The following is a 20103-nucleotide window of genomic DNA, read 5'->3' on the forward strand; positions in this document are numbered from 1 at the left end:
AGTTTAATCTCAGATTTAGTGACAAGGTTACATGATATAAACCCCCCCTGTCAAATTTGTGGTTTATGTTAGACTTTTAGAGTGAACAAAACTAACGAGAGAGGGGGTCAATGCAACTCTCTCTGGGTTCTCATTATAGAGTTGTGAAGATTTGTTTCTTGGAAGCATTTTTAAAAATAATTTTCAGTGACAGATTGCAAACTTAGTTTCCTTCCTCTGATTTTTTAAATGCGTTTTAGCTCCCATACCAGTCCATCAATACACAGCTAAAACTGATGTTTTCAGAGGTTGCCTTGTAGTATGCCTAGTTTATTGGAAAAAATTACTACTCATTACCAACCAGAATGCAGAAACAGTATGAATCAGAGACGGATACTTCAGCTCTTATGGTCTTAAGAGCAGACTTAGGCTACTTAAAACAAAAACTTCAGAGGCAGATGAAGCGTGCACTTACTTCATTGTATTCTAGAGAACAATTTCCAGTATTCAGGTATGCTTTGAAGAGGGAAGAAACGACATTGGACTAAATTAGTGCCCAAGGGGTGGTGGTGGTATCATTGTTATGAGGTGTCTTTGATTAGGAAATAGAAAACTGTGGTTGTGCATTCAACCTTTCCTGAATCTGATTGTAAAAGGTGCATATAGGTAGGCAAAGATAATTTGAAATTTTATTTTCCTGAGAAATAGAATTTTGAATTAAAATTTCGAACAGTTTCCAAGTTCTGTACTTTTTAAATTTTGATCCTGTAAGCTGATGATCAGCAGTCAGCCCAGTGTATGTAGTAAGCTGCTTCTCTGGATTGCAATGCTAATGGAGAGCATTCTCTTTCTCAAAATTAATGATTGTTCTACACTTCCTTATATTTGCTGTCTACCCCTACAGCAGATTTTCTTCATATACCAGTTCAAGAGAGAGGTTTTTGTTAGTACTGGAAGCCTGTTCCTTCAACACATCCATAGTGTGTGTGTGTCTCAACATGAGTCAACAAGATTCTATGGATACTCAAAATATTTTGAAACCATATGAACAGAATGTGTATTTTCCTCTGACTAGTAAAAATCAGTCATAAAGTCTTCATAGACTTATAATATGCAGAATCCAACCAGCTTGGCAAATAAATTGTTTGTTAAAACAAATTCTGGCTATGTCTCCAAGCTGCATTTAGACAAAATAGCATTTTGTTCATGCCAGGTACTGGACTGTCTGCTGGAGACTCAGGTTTTCTGTTCAAGCAGGTTGGAGCAGATTTTTGACATGACCAATGACTTTCCTAGGGAAGAATGTTAGTAGAAAATTTGTTCTTTGTACACATTTTATGGGATGAGGAGAGGGGTGATTTTATGTTGCCTGTTAGGTAGTGTATGATGTCCCAAATGAAGAAAAAAATTCATTGCTTTTTTTGAAGAATTAGTGGTTGAGTGGAAGAGAAATAATCTGAGGTTTAGCCCTTGTTTAATGGATTTATTCTTATTCTAAGTTCCTCGGATACTGATTATGAGGCTAAATATAAAAGTGTTGTGTTTTTAAGATCTGGAGATCTGTACCAGGATTTACGAGTGCTTTTTTTCAGTAATGTTTGCTTGAATCCAGATTAGATATATTAATAATTAGGAATTGTTTCCATCTTAATAGTGATGTGAAAAGTTTACTCCATGGCTAATTTGCCACTTGTTAGTTATGCTTCTAAATTGCACAGAAGTATCTTGATTCGTCTTACTGGTTAGTGTTGTGGTGGTTTAACACCAGATAGAAATTAAACTGCAAATAAGCCTCTCCCCTTTCCCCCTTCCCCCTCTAGTGGGAGAGGAACAAAGTCCAAGATGTGGGTTGAGATAGCAATTTACTGAAAGCAAACAGCAATGGAATAAGAAATGCACAGTAAAAGCAGCAATATTAGCAACAAAGGTATACAAAAAAAAAAAAAAAGGTGCTTTACACACAAAAAGTGTTCACCACCTCAGCTTAGTTCTGGTTTGCCCAGACAAAGACAAGATGGTGAGAGCTCCCACAGTCAGTGCTTCCCATCCCTAGCTCCAAGACAATGGAGAGCAGTGATGGACAACGCCCTGAAAACCAGGTCACATTATGCCATGCCACCTGTTTCTGGACAGTTCTCCTAGGACTGTTCAATGTGGCACTGTGGCTTTTGACCAGTCCCTGCCTCTGGGGCTTGGTTTGGGCTGAGCTCCTCTTGTCCTGGTTTTGCTGCCACTTTGTTCCCCAGGGCCACTTCCTGCACTGGCACCTGCTGAGGTTTGGCTCTGTGCCAGCTTCACTTCCAGACCGTTTTGCCAGGCTCCACTGGGCTCAGCTGCTTTCATCACCCTGAGCCACACTCTCCTGAGGGATAGGATGGGAAGGGCACGGTCCTCATGGCTGGTCCTGGCTACCTCTCCCAGAGAGAGAGTGGAGGCAGTGTCCCACCCGTGGTGTGTGCTCACCCTTGGCTTCCCCTGAAGCCACACCTCGTGGTGACCTGTGTGGTATAGAACAGCAGCCTGGCCAACCCGTGTGGCTCTGAGCTCCAACCCCTCTCTGAAACCAGGGCAGGTGTCTTCTGTGTCTCCTCAGATGGGTGTCTGAGTCAGTTGTGTGCTTTAAACCCATGCAGCAATTAATTTGTTGTGCTGAATGCATCTTTGTTCCTACTTTATCCATATGCATTTGTCTTTTATGCGTCTGCTTTCATATGTAATTTTTTGGTGGGTTATTTTTGTATTCTGGTGCTTCTTCATTATTCTTTTTCATATCTTCCTTCTTTCTCACTGACCTATTTTTTGGCATCTATTGTATTCATCACTGATTTTCATCTAGCATTGTATGACAGGTTCTTCTGTAGGAGTTTATAGGAGACATGATGGGAAAAGATTTCATTTGTTCTCCCTTTGCAACTGTGCTTGTGTCTGAAATTGTGTTTTGATGTGATAGGAATGCAAAGAAAGACTCTGGTGCCTCTAAATGTTGCCTGTGCCCAAACCTGCCACATTATTATCAGCTTAAATTTCTGCAAATCAGAAGAAGACAGGAATGCATTGTATTTCAGAGTCTTTTACTGGGCAGTAATTATGAATATTAGATATCAAGTGTACTTAATGTACTTGAGTTAATGTCCTTGTAACAAAGTTACACAAAATCATCAGCACCAGAGGTTAGTTTTACCTTTTGGCTCCACTTAAGAAGCAGCCATATATAAACAACCAATAAAGTAGAAAAGAAACCATTTTCTAACCCTAAGTTTTCAGAGGATTATCAAGTTAATAGCTGCATTTTTATTCTGGTTTTGTAGAAGATCATACTCAGTCAGGGAATATAATTTTAAATTAAATGATTCCTTTTATCACTCTTTTAAAAGTCTGATTACTTGTGGCACTATTTTGCTTTCATCATCCCTGTTTGGTTTCAACACACATTCTAATCAAACTAAAGTAAAGTACTGAGGATGAGTTATGCTGATGAATATTCAGAAAAATATAAAGGAATACTGGACTTTTTTCTAAATGTCTTAATATTATGTAATTAGGTAAAACCCCCTTGATTGTGTTTTCTGTTAAAAATGCTATTTCAGAATTGTTTGGTGGTGTTAAACTACCTGAAAGTAGTAGAAAGAATATTATGTGACATCAACAATAAAGGATGCGACATATATATATATATATATATATATATATATATACATACACACATACATACTGTGTTTGGTCTAAAATTCTGTAAGGTTTTATATCTTATGCTGTTGGTACAAAATACTGGAACTTCTGTCAGTCCCCATAATAGTTGAGCAGTAAAACTCCAGCTCATGAATGTGTCACCCTTCCACCGCTACTGGGAGTCATGTTGATTCTTACAGAAATAAATGTTGTTTTGGGAAAGTTCTTGGAAGAACTTGGAGGTTCTTTTTCAACAAAAAATTGTTTGAATTAATTATGCAAAGTTTGTTAAAATGTTGGGGGACTTTATATTTTTTTTAAAGTGTGCAGTTCGTGCAGCTACTGAAGGCAGAATCCTTGTTCTGGAAGGCTTGGAGAAGGCTGAGCGGAACGTCCTGCCAGTGTTGAACAATTTGCTGGAGAACAGGGAAATGCAGCTTGAAGATGGTCGTTTTCTCATGTCTGCAGATCGTTATGACAAACTTTTGCAGGTATGGAAATGCTATTTGAATTTTCTTTTTTTTTTCCCCTCCTCTTCTTGGTAGTGCTGGAATTTTATTGTGAAGGAGAGAGTACTTAGGAGTCAAATGGGGGAAATTTCACCAAGGTTTCAATGGTTTTTTTCTATGTTGTCTATGTATGAAAAAGAGTAGTCCATGTTAACCTTGCATGAAGCCTGTATGTTTCTAAAATGTGAAAGCCACAATGTGAGAGTAACTAAAATGTCCTTGTGAAAAGATATTTAAGTTGAAATTGTTGCCATGAAGTTCAGATAATGCTTCAGCATGGAAGTAGCCTTGTTGCTAAGCTTTTAAAATATTAGGATACCAAAAGAATGAGGTCCAGATGAATATCTCTACATTCAGTCAGTATATTGGTGCTGTTTTGCCTTTAATTTACAAAAGTATATGTAAACAGCAGTCTAAACTATAGAAAATGGTTAGACGCTTTTCCTTTGATTGGAAATGGATTTCAGTGTCTGCTGTCATTACTGCTTTAAACCATTTTCATTTCTTTGGGCCTTGAGTCCCACTGCTTGGAGGGATACTCTTCAGGCTTTTTTTTTTTGACAGTTTCAGTAGTACTTTGCATCTTAGTTCCATGTACTGTAGTTTCCAGTCACATACCTGTCAGTCTGATACCTGCTTCCTCACCTGTTTCCTCATGTTTCTATTCTGTCACACCTGTGGTTAGGTGTATGATTCAAACCCATGTGGCACAGCAAAGAAATTTGCAATAAGCCTTCAGACACTGATGCCCATTGTATTAGGTTGCCAGCTGTGCTGATGTACCATCAAAAAAAATGTTGTAGTATTCAATTGGTAGATGCAATTACTGGAAGCATTATTTTTATTATTATATTTCAAAACCAAGCTTTTAAAATGTAATTGTATTAAAAAAATTAAAATGAGAATTCAAACTAAGATTTGGTTGTAAAACATCTCTCTTCCTTTTAAACACTTTTCAGATGATTAAATGTTTTAAAACTACTGCCTCAGGCACACTGATAATAGTATATGAATTAAATAAATCTATTGCTACAATGCTAAATTTAATATTGTTGTTTTGTTGTTTGGGGACTATTGTATTATATAAACTAATGTTCAATTTTACTTCTCCTGTGTGAATAATTACTGAGCATTTAGGTCTGAAGGAAATGTATTCATGTATAGTTTCAGGGAGACTTAACTGTGATGTGGATAGAGAGCATTTTTTTATGTCAAGAATCCTTTACTTGACATAATACAACATTTAACGTCCTAATGAGGGAGACTAATTCTGTATTATTTCATAAAATGAAGTATAATTTGTGAATGGAGCTTCTAAAATGGAGATTTTATTTGCCTTTACACTTATAAGAGAGGGAAATAAAGAAGAAAAAACCTTGTTCATTGTAACACACTTTTAATGTTTTAGAATAAAATATATTTTGTGATCAGTTTATTTTCTTTTCTTTGTCAAAAGGCCTGAAAGTTATACCTAATTAGTCATTTTTTCTATGTTCATTTTGGAAAAACTTGTTTTTATCATCCACAGATTTGTCCAGTTCAAGTCTTTCTAGTTATTGCATGAAAGACGAGAACATTTGAGAAATTACCACATTTAGGCTGAAGGACTGGGGCTTTTAATTGAGCTGGAGCTTAGTCATCATAAGTTTTTAATGATGCAATGTGGGCTTTTTTTTTTCCTGTTGCTTTGTTTTAATTTATTTAGGAGCATACCAAATCAGAGTTAGATGCGTGGAAGATTGTTCGGGTTAGTGAAGATTTTCGAGTGATAGCCTTGGGCCTGCCAGTACCTAAATACTCTGGTAACCCTTTGGATCCACCCCTCCGCTCTCGATTTCAAGCAAGAGATGTTTATCATCTGCCCTTTAAGGTGAGTGTGGTAGACTGGATCATTTGTATTGAGTAGAGATAACATTCTGATGTTATGTTTTTCTTACCTCATCTCTGAAAAGAATTCTTGAGTAACAAATTTATCTTAAGGTGCATTTTTCATATTTTCGTGTTGCGTAGTAAATTCCTGACAAGTCTTAGAGCTGCCATGGAATGTTGCAGCAGAAAAGTAAATTTCATAGCACAAATTCTTAAAGAAAGAATTTGATCTTTTTTTTCTTCTTAAATAAAATTAATTGTGTGACAAGGAGTGAGTAGAATCCTCATGTCTAAATTAGAGGGAAAGATAGATAATGCTTCATATCATGACCTGTGACTCACAATATGATGCCAAAATTAATTTACTCTGTGATTTTATGTTCTATTTCCAGGACCATCTTCAGCTGTTATATTCAATTGGATCAAACATTTCCACAGAGAGGTAATTTTTCATAATTAAAAAAAAGAAATTGAATGAAGAAACTATGTCCTTTCAGAATTCCATGCTATTTTTGTGTCTCTATAACTGCATAGAGACCAGAAGTGAAGAAATTTTTAATACGTGTGGGTGTATGCTTGCACAGCTTTTTCAATGCAGCCTTCATATAATGAATCCTTAGTGCTTTAGAACCTCAGTCACACCTTACTTGTGTGCACTCTGAAGTAGTTTCAGCATATTTTACTATATTTAACATTTTATGCTTTAGTATTTTAAATACAGTTAGCATGTATAAAACTCTGTAATTACTTTTTCATATGCAGAATTTCTCAGCTCCTGTCTTTTGCTACAACTCTCTGCTCTCAAGAATCTTCTACATTGGGACTTCCAGATTTTCCTTTAGACAGCTTATCGGCTGCAGTTCAGATTTTGGTATGTGCATACATGTGCTGTGAAACCGTATGGGTTTAAAATTGCTCAGAATTAGATTTGGTTTATTCATGTTGTTAGAAGAAGATTAATGTGAATATCTGGAAAAAAAACAAACCTGAAAACACTAAGGATAGTTTGAGGGAGAAAAGTCTCCAAACATATAGCATAATACTGAGGAACAAAGTATGGTATGACATAAGATTTGTGTTGTTATTAAATATATGTATCTTAGTGCTCAATTTAATATTTTACCCCCTCTGGTAAATCACCTTACCAGACTTCAGGGCATCTACAGTTTATCTGATGGCACTGAAGTAGCAAGTAGAGAGAAATTAAAACCACAACCTAAAAGTGCTTTGTATTTAATGTTACATGTGTAAGTCAGATTGATTGCATTACAAAGATACCTGTTGCTCTCCACTGACACCTTAAAGGACTCAAAACAAATGTGGGCATAGGAAAGAGTGAAATTGTATGAGAGGAGGCCTACATTAGGTCTTTGGGCTGACTGGTGAATTTAGAAGAAACAGAAATGGAGAATTATATGAAGACGCAGGCTGTGCACTCTCAAAGATGCAGTGCTTCCTGACAGCTAAGTCCAGAGAGAAATAGGGATTGTATATCCACAGAGTTCACAGGGACATGTCAGGCAGCTCAGGACTAAAGCTGTGTCAGTCTTTCTGATTTCCTGGATAGTCCTTTATCCCTTGGACTTTATAATTCCATGGTAAAAAGTCAAAGACAGCATGGAAGGTGCTTCCTGACGGAAGTCAGGAACATGAGATCTGTATAGAGAGGGATTTGTGCCCTTTCACATGCAGGAAGGCAACCCAGGAGGGTAAAATGCCAGGAGAGTTTCTGAGACCCACTCTCCAAGGTGCAGGTGTCTGTAGAAGGAACTCTATATAAAGTTCTCTGTTGGCTCATGTGCATTCATTTTATCGATGGTACTGCTCAGCAGCACTTCACTTCCTACATATTTTATTGGATTATAAACATTAAAGCATATTAATTACTTGTGTTACTGTGGTGCACAATCCCCTCAGTTCTGCTGGATACTTACAGACAGAATTTGTTTTCTGAATTAGGGGTCCCACATCAGATATTAAGAAGTGGTGAAAATTCAAGCTCAGTGAAATGAAGTAGTATTTGAAGGGCTTTGGGAAAAAATATTGTTGGATTTTGAAATAAATTGCAACTTTTTATTCTTTGAGCCGCAAAGTGAAAAATTATTTTTAAATGAATGCCAGATGGCTTTCAGAGTAACAGAAAGAAAATGAGCCCTAAGCTATTATCTAAACTATGGAGTGAAGGAAGCATTTTATTTTACATTAGAGAATGTGAACTGTTACATTGTATGACAGTATCTTTTTTAGGTAAATGGAAACTGTTTCTTTTAGAATTAGTTTTAATCACTTGGATTTCTAAGCTGTGCTCAGTGATTTCGAGCTACATCATTTTTCCTTTGTATGTTGGGTCAGTGCCATACTCTGCTTCTAGTTTAGTTAGTGTGAAGAGAGTGCATTGTGATGAGTAGTTTCTTATCTTCTGTCATAGAGTCACACTGTCCCAAAACATAATTTCTTAGTTTGAGAACTCCTGCCTGACAAAAGGGATTTTTTTCGTAAGGTCTTTTTCTGAAGAGGCATATTTTATACACTCCATTGTAATTATTACTAATTTGAGATAATGTGGAAAAATTATATGGTATGTCTTTATATATAAATGGAGGGCTTTTAAAATGCAATAAAGAGCTCCCTGATCCTTAAAGCTGTACATTTACTATAGTGCAATAAATGGTTTATTTTTACTGGGGTTTTTTAATGTGGAACATTATAAATAGTGTTACTGCTTATAAATTGAATTACGCATTTCATAAAATATGCATCTCCTGGTTTCATTTCCAAGGAACTCTTCTTTCAGTTGTGTGCTTATGTAAATCCAAGTGTATAACTGAAAATCAGTTAATTTTATTTGAATTGCTTTATTTGCTTTGAAGGCTTAAAAAGATAGTGCTGGTCAAATGACTGTTTTCCACTAGTGTTACACACAAATAGTTCTTAAAAATTTGCAATTCAAGCAAACGATCTATATTTAATCAATTGAGAGAGAGTTTGAAATGCCTTTTTTCTACCAGGAAAGGCTTTATGCAGAATATCTTCAGTAGTCATAAATGCATTTCTCTTTCTTTAAGGCTGCAGCAAAATAGTCAAATGTGTTTCTAGTTCAGGCAGCAATTGACAGAAGAGTTAGTACTTAAATCTAACAGGGAGATTGTAAAAAAATACAAGGTACAATATAATAGAATCAAAATTAAATACTATAAATTGCTGTGAATGTGTAGATTATTATTGAAATACAGATTTCTTGTCATATGTTTTTTTTTCTAGTACTGTGAAACTCATTTACCTTTGATAGGATTTGTCTCTCTTGGCCATATTTGTCTTTAGATATCTGAGCCAGTTACTGTAGCTTCCATTTATGCTCAGGAAAGAAAATAATTTTTAGAACATAGTTCTTCTAATCTACTTTGGACACTTAAATTATAATGAATTACCCCTGAGGAGTGCCTGTTTTGACATCTAGTCAAGTACTGCTTGTAGTGGTCCTTTGTATATTTCCCTTAGAGTCTTATTTTAAGTTCAAAGCTGTGCAGAATTTTGGGTTAATGGCTGGTGATAGAATGAGCCAATAATTTTTTCAATTTTTTAAAATTTGAATTAGGATTCCTTTCCTGTGATGTCAGTCCAGCATGTTATTGACCGACTTTACCCCTATCATCTTTTCCTTGGAAAGGAAGGCAGAACTGCAGTCAAAGACATGTTAAAAGTAAGTATTGAACAATATTTTTGTATTATAATTCTAGGGAGTGATGGATTATGGCTGTAGTTCTCCTGATTAATGGTATGTCCTGCTTTAGGGCAAATTTATGAGGAAACTTCAGAAGTGGTCTTTTCTAGAAAGCAAATTCAAGTGGCCTCTTCCCCAACTGGTTCGGGAGGTTAACCTCCTTTGAGAAAAGTGGAAAAAACTGTTTATTTAACAAGCAAAGCACTCACAAACATGGAAAAATGAATAATATTAAACAATGGAACCTCTTGCTGTTCTGAAGAGATGGCAAATTCAGATTCCTTGTATGGGCTGCAGCTCAGCTTGCTCAGTCTCTGATCAGTCCCTCCTGCACTGGAAAACACTGCATCCTGGGGCCTGGTGGGCCACAGGTATGAGCTCCTGGTGTTTTTCTGGGTTTTCAGCAGGGCTGAACAGTTCCAAGAAAACAAAAAAAAACAAACACAGTCCGGGGAACATCTCTGCCTCAGCTAGCTAAAAACTAACTAAAAGCTAAGGAAAGCCCTGTCCTGCTGTCTGTGCTGCAGACAGCGTGCACTGAGTGAGGAATTGGGGGGGAGTGAAAATGAAGCTTCTGTGCTCACAAACTGCGCACCAAGTTTTCCCCTCCCTTTGCTCTTGGATCTGGTTTTAAAGGTGTAGAACTTATTTCTGGGCTAAACAGATGAATGGGAATACAATTCAGCACCTGGTACTTCAGGTCATGGAACTTCATTACTTCTGTATAAAAACAGAAATCTTAAGTAAATTAAATGGCTACATTATTGCTAATGCTTAAAACTTTCATAACAGTATTTTAAAAAGCCCTCGAAAACTAGTTAATTTCATTATAGTAAAAGGTGAAACCTCTAGGATCTTTGGAATATTTAGACCTCAGTTAAAGACTACAGAAAAGTCCTTATTATATAGTAAGTGGTTAATAATTTGAAAGTAGTTACTTGTATGATTAAGGTAGTCAAATGCTTAAAAAATACATCTGGCATTGTTTAAGAGAAGATTCTGAAAAGATGTAAATATCACATGTACAAAGTACATTCACTATTGCATGATTATAGATTGTATTAGTCTCTGGATTTGGTCTATGTTACTTTTTGTTGCTTCTTGTTGGTCAGATCTGTTTTGTTGGTTTATCCGTGTTTAATAGAAGTGTACAAAGCCAATGTACAAGTATGATGCCAAGTATGATGTACAACCCATCATAATTATGATGGGTTATTTTATTTAAGTTTTAAAACTTAAGCAGTGTCATCTTTCTTTAACTTTTAATATGTTGTAGCAGTTACATATGTTGCTGAAAATTAACATTAAAGCATTTTAACCAGGTCTTTCAGTCCTGAAAATTAGATATTATTTCTACGTTCATATTTAGAAATAACCAACTTTGTAGCTAGCAAATATTTGGTTTCCCTAAAACCAAGCTTATGTGCGAGAGAAATGTTTGCCTGACATCCCTGCTGACACATTCTTCTCTCCCCTCCTTTTTGCATTGGAGTTCAGTCCTATATTCCCTATGTAACTGGGATGCTCTCCTACTTGTCTTCCTCGGTTTTGGGATGGACAGTCCTTGCATTTGATTAGAAGGTTGTCCTGAATGACTTGCTAGCTTTTCTGAACCATCAAAGCTGATTCCTGTGGGGTCCTACCTACCACTTCTCCGAGTAAGCCCGTATGGCCTGAAGTCCAGAACCTGAAGTAATTTGTCACTTGTCTTTAACTGTTGCAGAGGAATTTCCATCTGAGTATGAGGAAGAACTGCTTTATTGTGTGGGTAACCCAGCACTGGAACCCTGAGAGGTTGTGGGGTCTCTGTCACTGGAGATCTTCAAGAACCATAGGGACACAATCCTGTGCCACGTGCTCTGGGATGACCCTGCTTGGGCAGGGAGGTTGGAGCAGATGACCCTCTGTGGTCCCATCCAGCCTGACCTTTCAGTGGTTCTGTGTCATGCTTTCCTTCCACCACAGTATGGGGTGGTTAGAGTTGCCTATAAGATCAATTGTCTGTGTATAAATAGACTTTTATCTGTTAGCAGAGCAGTAACAGTCACTTCTATTTTAATATGCCTTTATTTTAAATACTTTGTCATTTTGTTTATTCCTTCAGTTACAGATGGTGAATGTCTTTGTGTTCTACACCATCAGCTTAATTTTCTATTTCTTTTCTTTAACTTTGTGTTGTGTATGCTTTTGCTTCTTGTATAAGACAGATTGATTTGACTCATAAAACTTTCTTTCTAAATAATAATCTGCTTTTAAGTACCTCTTTCATGGAATTTTCTGTGTTAATTTTCCTCTTTTTAAAGAAAGTCTTCCTCATCACTACCTTCACAAACTTATATGTCAACAAACACATAATCTTATTTGGAACTTAATTCTATTTGCGCACCACAAATCTTGTTAAGCAATGAACCTTAAGAAATACAGAAAATAACTGGTTGTATTGAGGAACATCTGTTTATAATGATGTTATAACAATAGCAGCTCCAGAACTGTATAAATTTTAATAAGAGATTATTTTTTGCATTCTATAAGAATGGGGAGGGAGAGGAGTCTACCAGAAGCAAGACTCCTCTTTTTTATGGGTTTTGTAAGAGTGTCCAGGTAATCACTGCTACTGAGTACTTCTTTCTGTGTAAAAGGAAATGCTAATCTTAACTGGGTGGTAACAAGAATTGAAAAAAACCAAAAAATACTGGAAGTGTGTTGGCATTGATGGATTAATTTGTGTATTCAATCACTTCTTAAGCTCAGCTAACATTTAAAGAAAAAAACCCCAAATTTCAGATAATGGAATGTACGATTTAGGTGTCGTGCTCAGAGGCAGATATGGGGATGTAGTAATATAGGATAACATACCCTAATTTCAGGGTATTTTCCCTTCCAGTCAGCTGTTAGAGCTGAGAAGTGAGACAGACTGTGGTTATGCCAAACAGGTAGTTTTGGCAGCTGTTAACTGCTGTCCATGTTTCCTGAAGAGATCATATTCTTAAAGCACTGTCTTCCCAAATGTTATCTTCAGCTTGGAGAAATCCTTTCCTTATGCACCTTGCTTACTGAGGCAGCACCAAGATCTAGGCATTACTTGTAATTCTTATGCTCAGAAATGAAATAATGTGACATATTGACTTATGCCTTCCCTGGGAGGGAAGGTATTTTCTTGGGAGAGTTTGTGGATGAGAAGCTTCACGTGAGCCAGCAATGTGAGCTTTGAGCCCAGAAAGCCAGCTGTACCCTGGGCTGCATCAAAAGCAGCTTGGCCAGCAGGCTGAGAGAGGGGATTCTGCCCCTCCATTTCCCTCTGGTGAGACCCCACCTGGAATAATGTTGAAGAAAAAAGGATGTCTATCAACCAAGTTTTTAATTTGATTCTAATGTAACTCCTTGTTTCAAACTAGTTAGCATTAAAAAAAATGCATTTAAGGATTGTGCACTAATCCAGCATCACCAGTGGTCTTTAGAGGTGCTTAACATACAAAAGTATTTGTACAAGTGCTACAGTTTGCAGCAATCATTAATTCACTAGCTTGCAACAGTCAGAACTAAAGTACCAAAATGAACTTGCCAGTGATGTGGCTTTGTTTACCCTTATTTGAAGTTTCTGCACTTTGGCAACTGTATCAATTTGCACTGTTATCCTTAAAGATGATCCTTAACTCAGAAGATCTGACAAAGGAAAATATGAGTTGGTTGGAATTTTGGTCTTCAAAATTATTCTGTACTTTCATGAAATACTGGCATGAGAAATTATTTTGACTGACAGATGAAGATTTGAAATATAATTGTAAAAATTAAGTTTTAAAGTATCTGTGGTTTTTCTCTGCAAGACTGAGGCATGGAGAGATCACTGATTTCAAGGAAAACAGCTTCCAGTTAAACATTGTCAAACAATAACCTTGAGCATGTTTCCCACAGCACTGGAGTTTTCTTTTCTATATGCAGCTCAGAGGCTTTTATAAAACTGATTGGCTTCATTTAGGCTAAGCATGGTGGGGAATAAGAGGCTCCACATTTTCTATACTTATTTCTTCATTGTGCCATTAATGTTTAGTATTTTACAGCAGATTTATTGGATGTTTTGCGTTTACTCTTTTAATTCTCACATGCCTTTTGTGCACCTTTTTTCACAGTATTGGAAACACCCACTGTTTGGTTTTATTACCTTCTAATCAGGAGAATCTTTCCATGAGATTTTAGAAAAATACAGACAGAAGAGATTTGTCTTAATAAATGAGCAAGTCATTTTAGTCTATATCCGTTTTTAGCTTCACTCTAAAGCCCTAGAATTTTCCTACATTTTTTCATGCTTTGATTAATTCTGTGTTTATTGTCTTGATCTTATATCAAATAAAAGTTTTTGTTCCCTTTACTCATTTTTGTATTACTTGCACATCCACTTTAATCTTACCTGACCTCCTCAATGAAAACTTTTTCCCTACCTCACAGTACTTAGGAATGCTTGTAAGACTGGAATTCTATTTCATGTCTAGACAAGAAAGAATTCTTCAGAATTATTTTCTCTTCTAAGATATTTCTGTTGCAAATTTTGTTCTAAGGAAGGATTTGTTTCTTACTCCTGCAAAAATACTTTATAATCTTTGGGGTTTTGCATTAATAGATGCTCTTAGTGCCAATACATACCATTGTAGTGGAATCTGTCAGACTTCATATATCAATCCATCCCATCTTGCACTTGCAGTTCCTATTTTGCTCCTGGTGAAGCAGTTCAGTCCTCTGCTTCTTTGGAAAATTCTCTTTCCTTCCCATGCAGAGAATCTTCCAGCCTTTGCATGTCTCTTTTGGATAGCCTGGCTGCTTTGTGGGCTCAGCTGAGTGGTCAGCTGCAGCTCTGGCTCATGTTAGCTCTCTGTTTCTTTGACCAGTTGGATTACTGGTGTATTCTTTGCCTTTTCCATTTTGAGATATTGCCAATTATTAGATGCTTCCAAGTGGTCAGAATTCCTCTTCCTTTTTCCCCTAACTTTTACAGTTGGCCTTTTCTTGCATGTTCTTAGGCATGCAGAACGTGGCCTGCTGATTATGAGCTGCCAGACCACTTCCCTGGTTTTTGGTCACTGGTCTATTCCTTTTTTCTTTCCTCTGAGTCAGTGAGGCTGCCTGCTTCTGGCTTTCCAAGTATCTCTTAAACTTTCTGCTACTGAATGTGCTTGGTAGTTGTTCTCTCAAACCACAAATATTTTTTTCCTTTGCAGCTATCAGCTCAACCATTTTATAGAGGAAGTTGTTTCTGGCTCAGCAGAAGTATTTAATGTGTTGTACATCCATTTTATGCCATTCTGATTCCATTTCTACCTATCATAGTTCTAAATTAAGAACTAATTTAAAGAGACCTGTCTTGGTCTGAAAGCCACAGGCAGTTTTCTTGCTGCTTCTGTTCAGGTGTAAGTGTGGTATTTACTAGAGGTGTGAGGTTGTTTATTTACTAGAGTATTCAGTTCAGCAACATCTATGTAATTACATGTGATAAATTCAAGTTAACTTAGATGAATTGTGTAAATTGTGTTGATTGTGTAAATTCAGTAACAATTTGCACATAGACATTCCTCTTTCACTGCCTTGACTTAATGTCTAAAATGCTACAGAACCCTCAACAACAACAAAGAAAAACAAAGAAAATCCCACCAAAACAAAAAAACCCCAACCAGTCAAAAAAACACCTTAGAAATTTTAAACTCCTAAGACCTTTGTGTGCAAGTTCTGTTGTTGCTGTCTCTAATTCCTTGTTACCCAGTATCCAGCCTCTGCTGGTGCAGGTAATCTTACTCACTCACAGTTGTTTTCTCTTGTTGGTAGGGGATTTAGTGTACAAGCAGTTGGCAATTTTGTATAAAAGCACCCTTAACTCTATCCAAAATGCCATTAAATTAGTAAGAGTATTGCTATTTATTAATGAAGATAAGAATGAGAACATTTGGTAGTTGCTTTCGCAGAATCGTGGTTGGAGTGTTTCTTAGAATCATACTTGGAGATAGTACTCAGCAGGCATTCCTGTCCTGTCTTTTTGTCTAAGAATTTAATGGAATCTGAAGTAGACTCAACTGTTGCAATAAGAATATAATTTGGTGCAGCCCTTTACTAAAGCACATTTATCTTAAATATGTGTTTAAACATAGTATTTTCGTAAGCTTTTGCTCCAGAATCAAAATTTATAAAGTGAAGAAGAGAAAAAGCTTTTGTAAAAATCTGTCTCAGTTTTGTTTTTGAAATTTAATAGGCAGTGCTATGAATCCTACTAGTAATAATACTATATGCATTTTAAGAGTGATTTTACATTTATGAATTCTGTTTAAAAAACTCTGTTTTCCAAGAATGCTAATGAGCTGCACAGTACTCCTTTTTCTTTTGTTTACTCAACTTTCACTCTGTTGAATAAAAAGGCTCTATGAATTCAGTAGTTCCAGTTATTAGCTTTTTTTGTGCATAAAGAGCCCAATATGACTCTGATTATTGGAGTTATTTAATGGTTTTTCATGCTTTCTATGTACAGGAAATACAAAGAATATGATGCTTGAAAGAGGATTAAGAAAACATATGTCTTGTTTTGTCCTTGATATACTCAGAACATGCTGAAGGCTTAATTTGTACAGGTTGTCCTCAATTTTTATTGTATGAGGCAGCTATGAAACTAAGTAAATGCAAGGTTTGCTGGTTATTTTATTGGTAGTCAGATGTTTAAATCTACAATTGGTTATAATGAGCTGCAGAGATCGGTGATTTATTATTACACATGCTAAAGGCTGTGGTTCATTTCTTGTTTTATTTTAGACTGTCAGGCCAAGACTTGGCAAAGTCACCATGTGACTTTGTAAATTTACAGTCTGAATAAGTATACAAACTCTCTGCTTTGGTTTTAAATGTAAAATAGATGGGCCATCTAGAATGTGAACACAGGTATCTACAATAAAAGTTGAAGTAAATGGATTTAGGACTTTTTGCAAGCAATTAATCATGAATATGCTTCTGGCATTATTTTAGAAGAAACATTCTAAAACCCAGAAAGTTGTATTTAATAATTTATTTCCTCACCCCTGAATTTTACAGCGCTTTGAGCTTCAAGATTCAGAAAAACACTTGTTTCCCAGGAAGATTACCAGAGTAGAAAGTGTACATGGAAGCAAACCCTTTAAAGCTGATGTAACTGTCCAAATTGGTGAAAAAGAAGTGACATTCCAGGTATGAATTTATATATTCATCAAATATATTTTTAAAAAACACTAACTTGTTTTCATCTCTTCAAGAATTTGACACACTTGGTAGTAAAAGTCATTTGCACTGAACTTTTTTTTTTTTTTGTTGTAGAATAACACATGGTATTTATTGGAGACACATTTAGATACTGGAATATTAGTTTATGGATGCACATGATTTTATTTCTAGTAAAGTCATAGTTTCCTCCATGTGAATCATTACATTTTGGATTAAAGAAAAAGCCATTCATTTTCTTTTTTTTTTTTGGTTTATTGGATTAGAATAGCAGAGAGTACTTATGATGTTCTTAATGCTGCTTTCCCTTTTTCTTTTTGTAAAAACAATAGTCTGTCTTTGTTTACACTTCAAATAAAATCTAATGAGTGCTTGGTAATGTTCCGACACAGGATGTTGGGAAAATGGAACAAAGTAATCACATCAAATATGATTAGTTTGAGTTTCTTCCAATGAAGTTTATGACCTGCTAGGTGGTGAAAAAAGTTCTTACTCAGGAAACAGATGCTGATCTGAGAATTTGAAGTTAATGTTGAATTTGGAGAGTCTAGAGAGTCTGTAAAGAAGGTGAATTAATGGGAGTCATAACAACATTGGTGTGGAATACCACAAGAGAGTTTGTACCATGACAAAATGAAGAGGAGAATAACGGCAAATGGGAATTTTTCAGGAAGAGTTGAGTCTGTAGGAGCTTGATTCAATTGTTTTCTGAAGTAAAGGTTTTTGTTTTCATTTTACATATAGGTGATACATTCTGAAAGTACTTCCGCAGAATGCCTCTCTTATACTCTCTGAACAGGAGGGCATAAGAAGTTTGTAGATGAAACAGTTTCCAGACTAGAGCAGGAAGTGGAAATGTAGAGCAGAAGCCTTAATGTGGTGAACAATTTAATCTCTCCAAAGTTTGGGTCAAAGTAGTTCCTCCAGATTTTCACAATACTAATTGCTCTATCTCTTCCATGTTTCTCTGATGAGCAGTGTATATTTGTGACTTTTTATTATATGTCTCTTTCATGAACAGCCTGAAGTTCTTTGCATACCCCAATGCTGTAATTGTATTGATTCATATTTTGTTAATTTTTTTCATGAAGAGTGGGTGAAGGAGTTTGTCTATCAGAAATTACAGGGTTTAGTTTTGTGACAGTAGCAGTTTCAAGTTTGATGGATGACCGTTATCAGCGAAATATTACGGTAGTTTTGGACAAGCATAACCTAGTTCACACAAAGCTTAGAGTTATCACAGTATAGCTTTTTTAGCATTTTGATTTACTTTTTTTTTTCTTATAGGTTCCAGCTGGAACTGGAATGTTAAAAAATCATTCTCAGTCAGATACTTTCATAAGGACTTCCAGCCATAATCAACTGTTGGCAGAAATGATGCAATCCCATATGGTTAAAGATATGTGTTTAATTGGAGGAAAAGTAAGAATTTAAATTTCTATTCTCCCTTCTCCCCCATGATCTTTAGAATTTAATCTAATTAATATTTTTTAACTTTTTAGGGCTGTGGCAAAACAGTTATTGCCAAGGAGTTTGCTGATATACTGGGATACAGCATAGAACCTATCATGCTATACCAAGTAAGGAAACTATATGCTGATGATTATGCTTTAAATATGGTCTTAAATAGAGACTTCGTCACTCCACTAAAGATGTTGGGTGTTTTTGCAAGCCCCAAGCCCTGTCAACCTTAAGAGCAATGTCATAGCCAGTGGTCATTTGGTACTTGTTTGGAAAGAATTATCTGTCTTAGGTTGTCTTAACCTCATGGCATAAACTGAAAAACTACAAGATTTAAAGGTAGAATTAATTAATTTGCTTGCTTTTCACACAGAGATCAGATGTGTAAGGTTGTCTCCATAACCCTGAGGAATGAAAGTGCTTAAATAAAATATGAAGTCAAGGGTCTCCTATGACCTTATGAGTCAAAATACACCAAATAGAACAGGATATACAGTTCTAAGTAATAATTGGCAATGCTGCAGGAAAACATTAGCATCAGGTTTAATGCAATACACTGGTCTCTTTCTTCGATCCCTTTTCTGCTTTAATTTTTTCCCAGACAGCATGGAGACCTCCAAAGAAAGAAATAGCATTGGCATCTGATTTAAAAGTGTACTGGCATGTGGGGAGAAACACTGACAAAGATGGGTGGTGAGGTTGAAGGGTTGGAAAAGTGAGAGTGAAATAGAAAAGAGAAATACTGATGATGATGATGATAAAAAAGATAGTCTGTTTTATGTTCTCCTGCACTGCTGAGAACCTCCCCAGACAGGGTCTCACTGCTTTTCCTTCCCCCCCTGTGTGGCTTCAGCTGATAAGGGTGAAGACTTTGAAGCCCTGTCTGCCTAACTGGAGTCAGATGGATGACTTCTGCCCTTTTCTTATGCTTTAATGTGGCCAAGTGTGGGCAGATTTGGGTTGCAGGTCTACATATCCTCATCAGTGTTATGCCATGTTCATATTAATACACCAGGATTCTCAGCAGTGCCTACTATCTTTTGTCTAGTAGCCTTTTGAAATAGGTGTATAGTTTCTGAGCTAGAACTCTGTGTCCAGCTGCTCTGCATACTTCTCTCTGTACTTGTCACTGTAAACACAGTTTTAAATCATCCTAGAAAAATAACTTCTGCAACTTGCCAAACCTGCTTAACAGTGAGCACAGCCTAATTCTTATATTGTTGCACATGATAGAATATTTGGTATTCACCAGAAAAATTAGATAATTATTTGCTTAAAAACATGGCCACTGTTTCTCAACTTCCTACCTTTATTTAGTATGGCTTCTATGAATATGAGCAGACAGCTTCTTTTTTGGAGTCACATGAGCAGAGCTGACAGTGGAACTATTTAGTAAACATCTTTCTTTGAAAGGGATCTATAATTCCTATAAAAATAAAATCTAGGAAAGGATTTGAGGTCTCACTGAAGGAACATTTCCTTTGGTTTCACCAGGGTTTAATCAAGCTCAGAGGGCAAAGAGGTTTTTATAGAAAGGCTTTTGGTGATATCAAAACAGTATCAATAAAGCAAATAAATGACTGAAGGCTGCTTGTTCATTGTAAATTCCTGTGTAGCCAATACTAGGTGAGATCCACATACGTATCTATACATATAAATGTTTCCTAATGTACA

General features: G+C 36.2%; 1 protein-coding gene across 1 annotated transcript in view; it reads left to right on the forward strand.

Annotated features, from left to right (window-relative positions):
- The window catches only part of VWA8 (von Willebrand factor A domain containing 8), a 183209-nt gene that overhangs the window by 33472 nt on the left and 129634 nt on the right, over positions 1 to 20103 (forward strand). The window contains exons 5-12 of the mRNA XM_066545030.1: positions 3972 to 4139; positions 5863 to 6027; positions 6419 to 6468; positions 6789 to 6897; positions 9622 to 9726; positions 16807 to 16938; positions 18256 to 18390; positions 18471 to 18548. Coding sequence (XP_066401127.1) covers positions 3972 to 4139; positions 5863 to 6027; positions 6419 to 6468; positions 6789 to 6897; positions 9622 to 9726; positions 16807 to 16938; positions 18256 to 18390; positions 18471 to 18548 — 942 coding nt within the window. The remainder of the gene's footprint in view (positions 1 to 3971; positions 4140 to 5862; positions 6028 to 6418; positions 6469 to 6788; positions 6898 to 9621; positions 9727 to 16806; positions 16939 to 18255; positions 18391 to 18470; positions 18549 to 20103) is intronic.

Source organism: Molothrus aeneus, chromosome 2 (assembly GCF_037042795.1).
Source record: "Molothrus aeneus isolate 106 chromosome 2, BPBGC_Maene_1.0, whole genome shotgun sequence".
NCBI lineage: Eukaryota > Metazoa > Chordata > Aves > Passeriformes > Icteridae > Molothrus > Molothrus aeneus.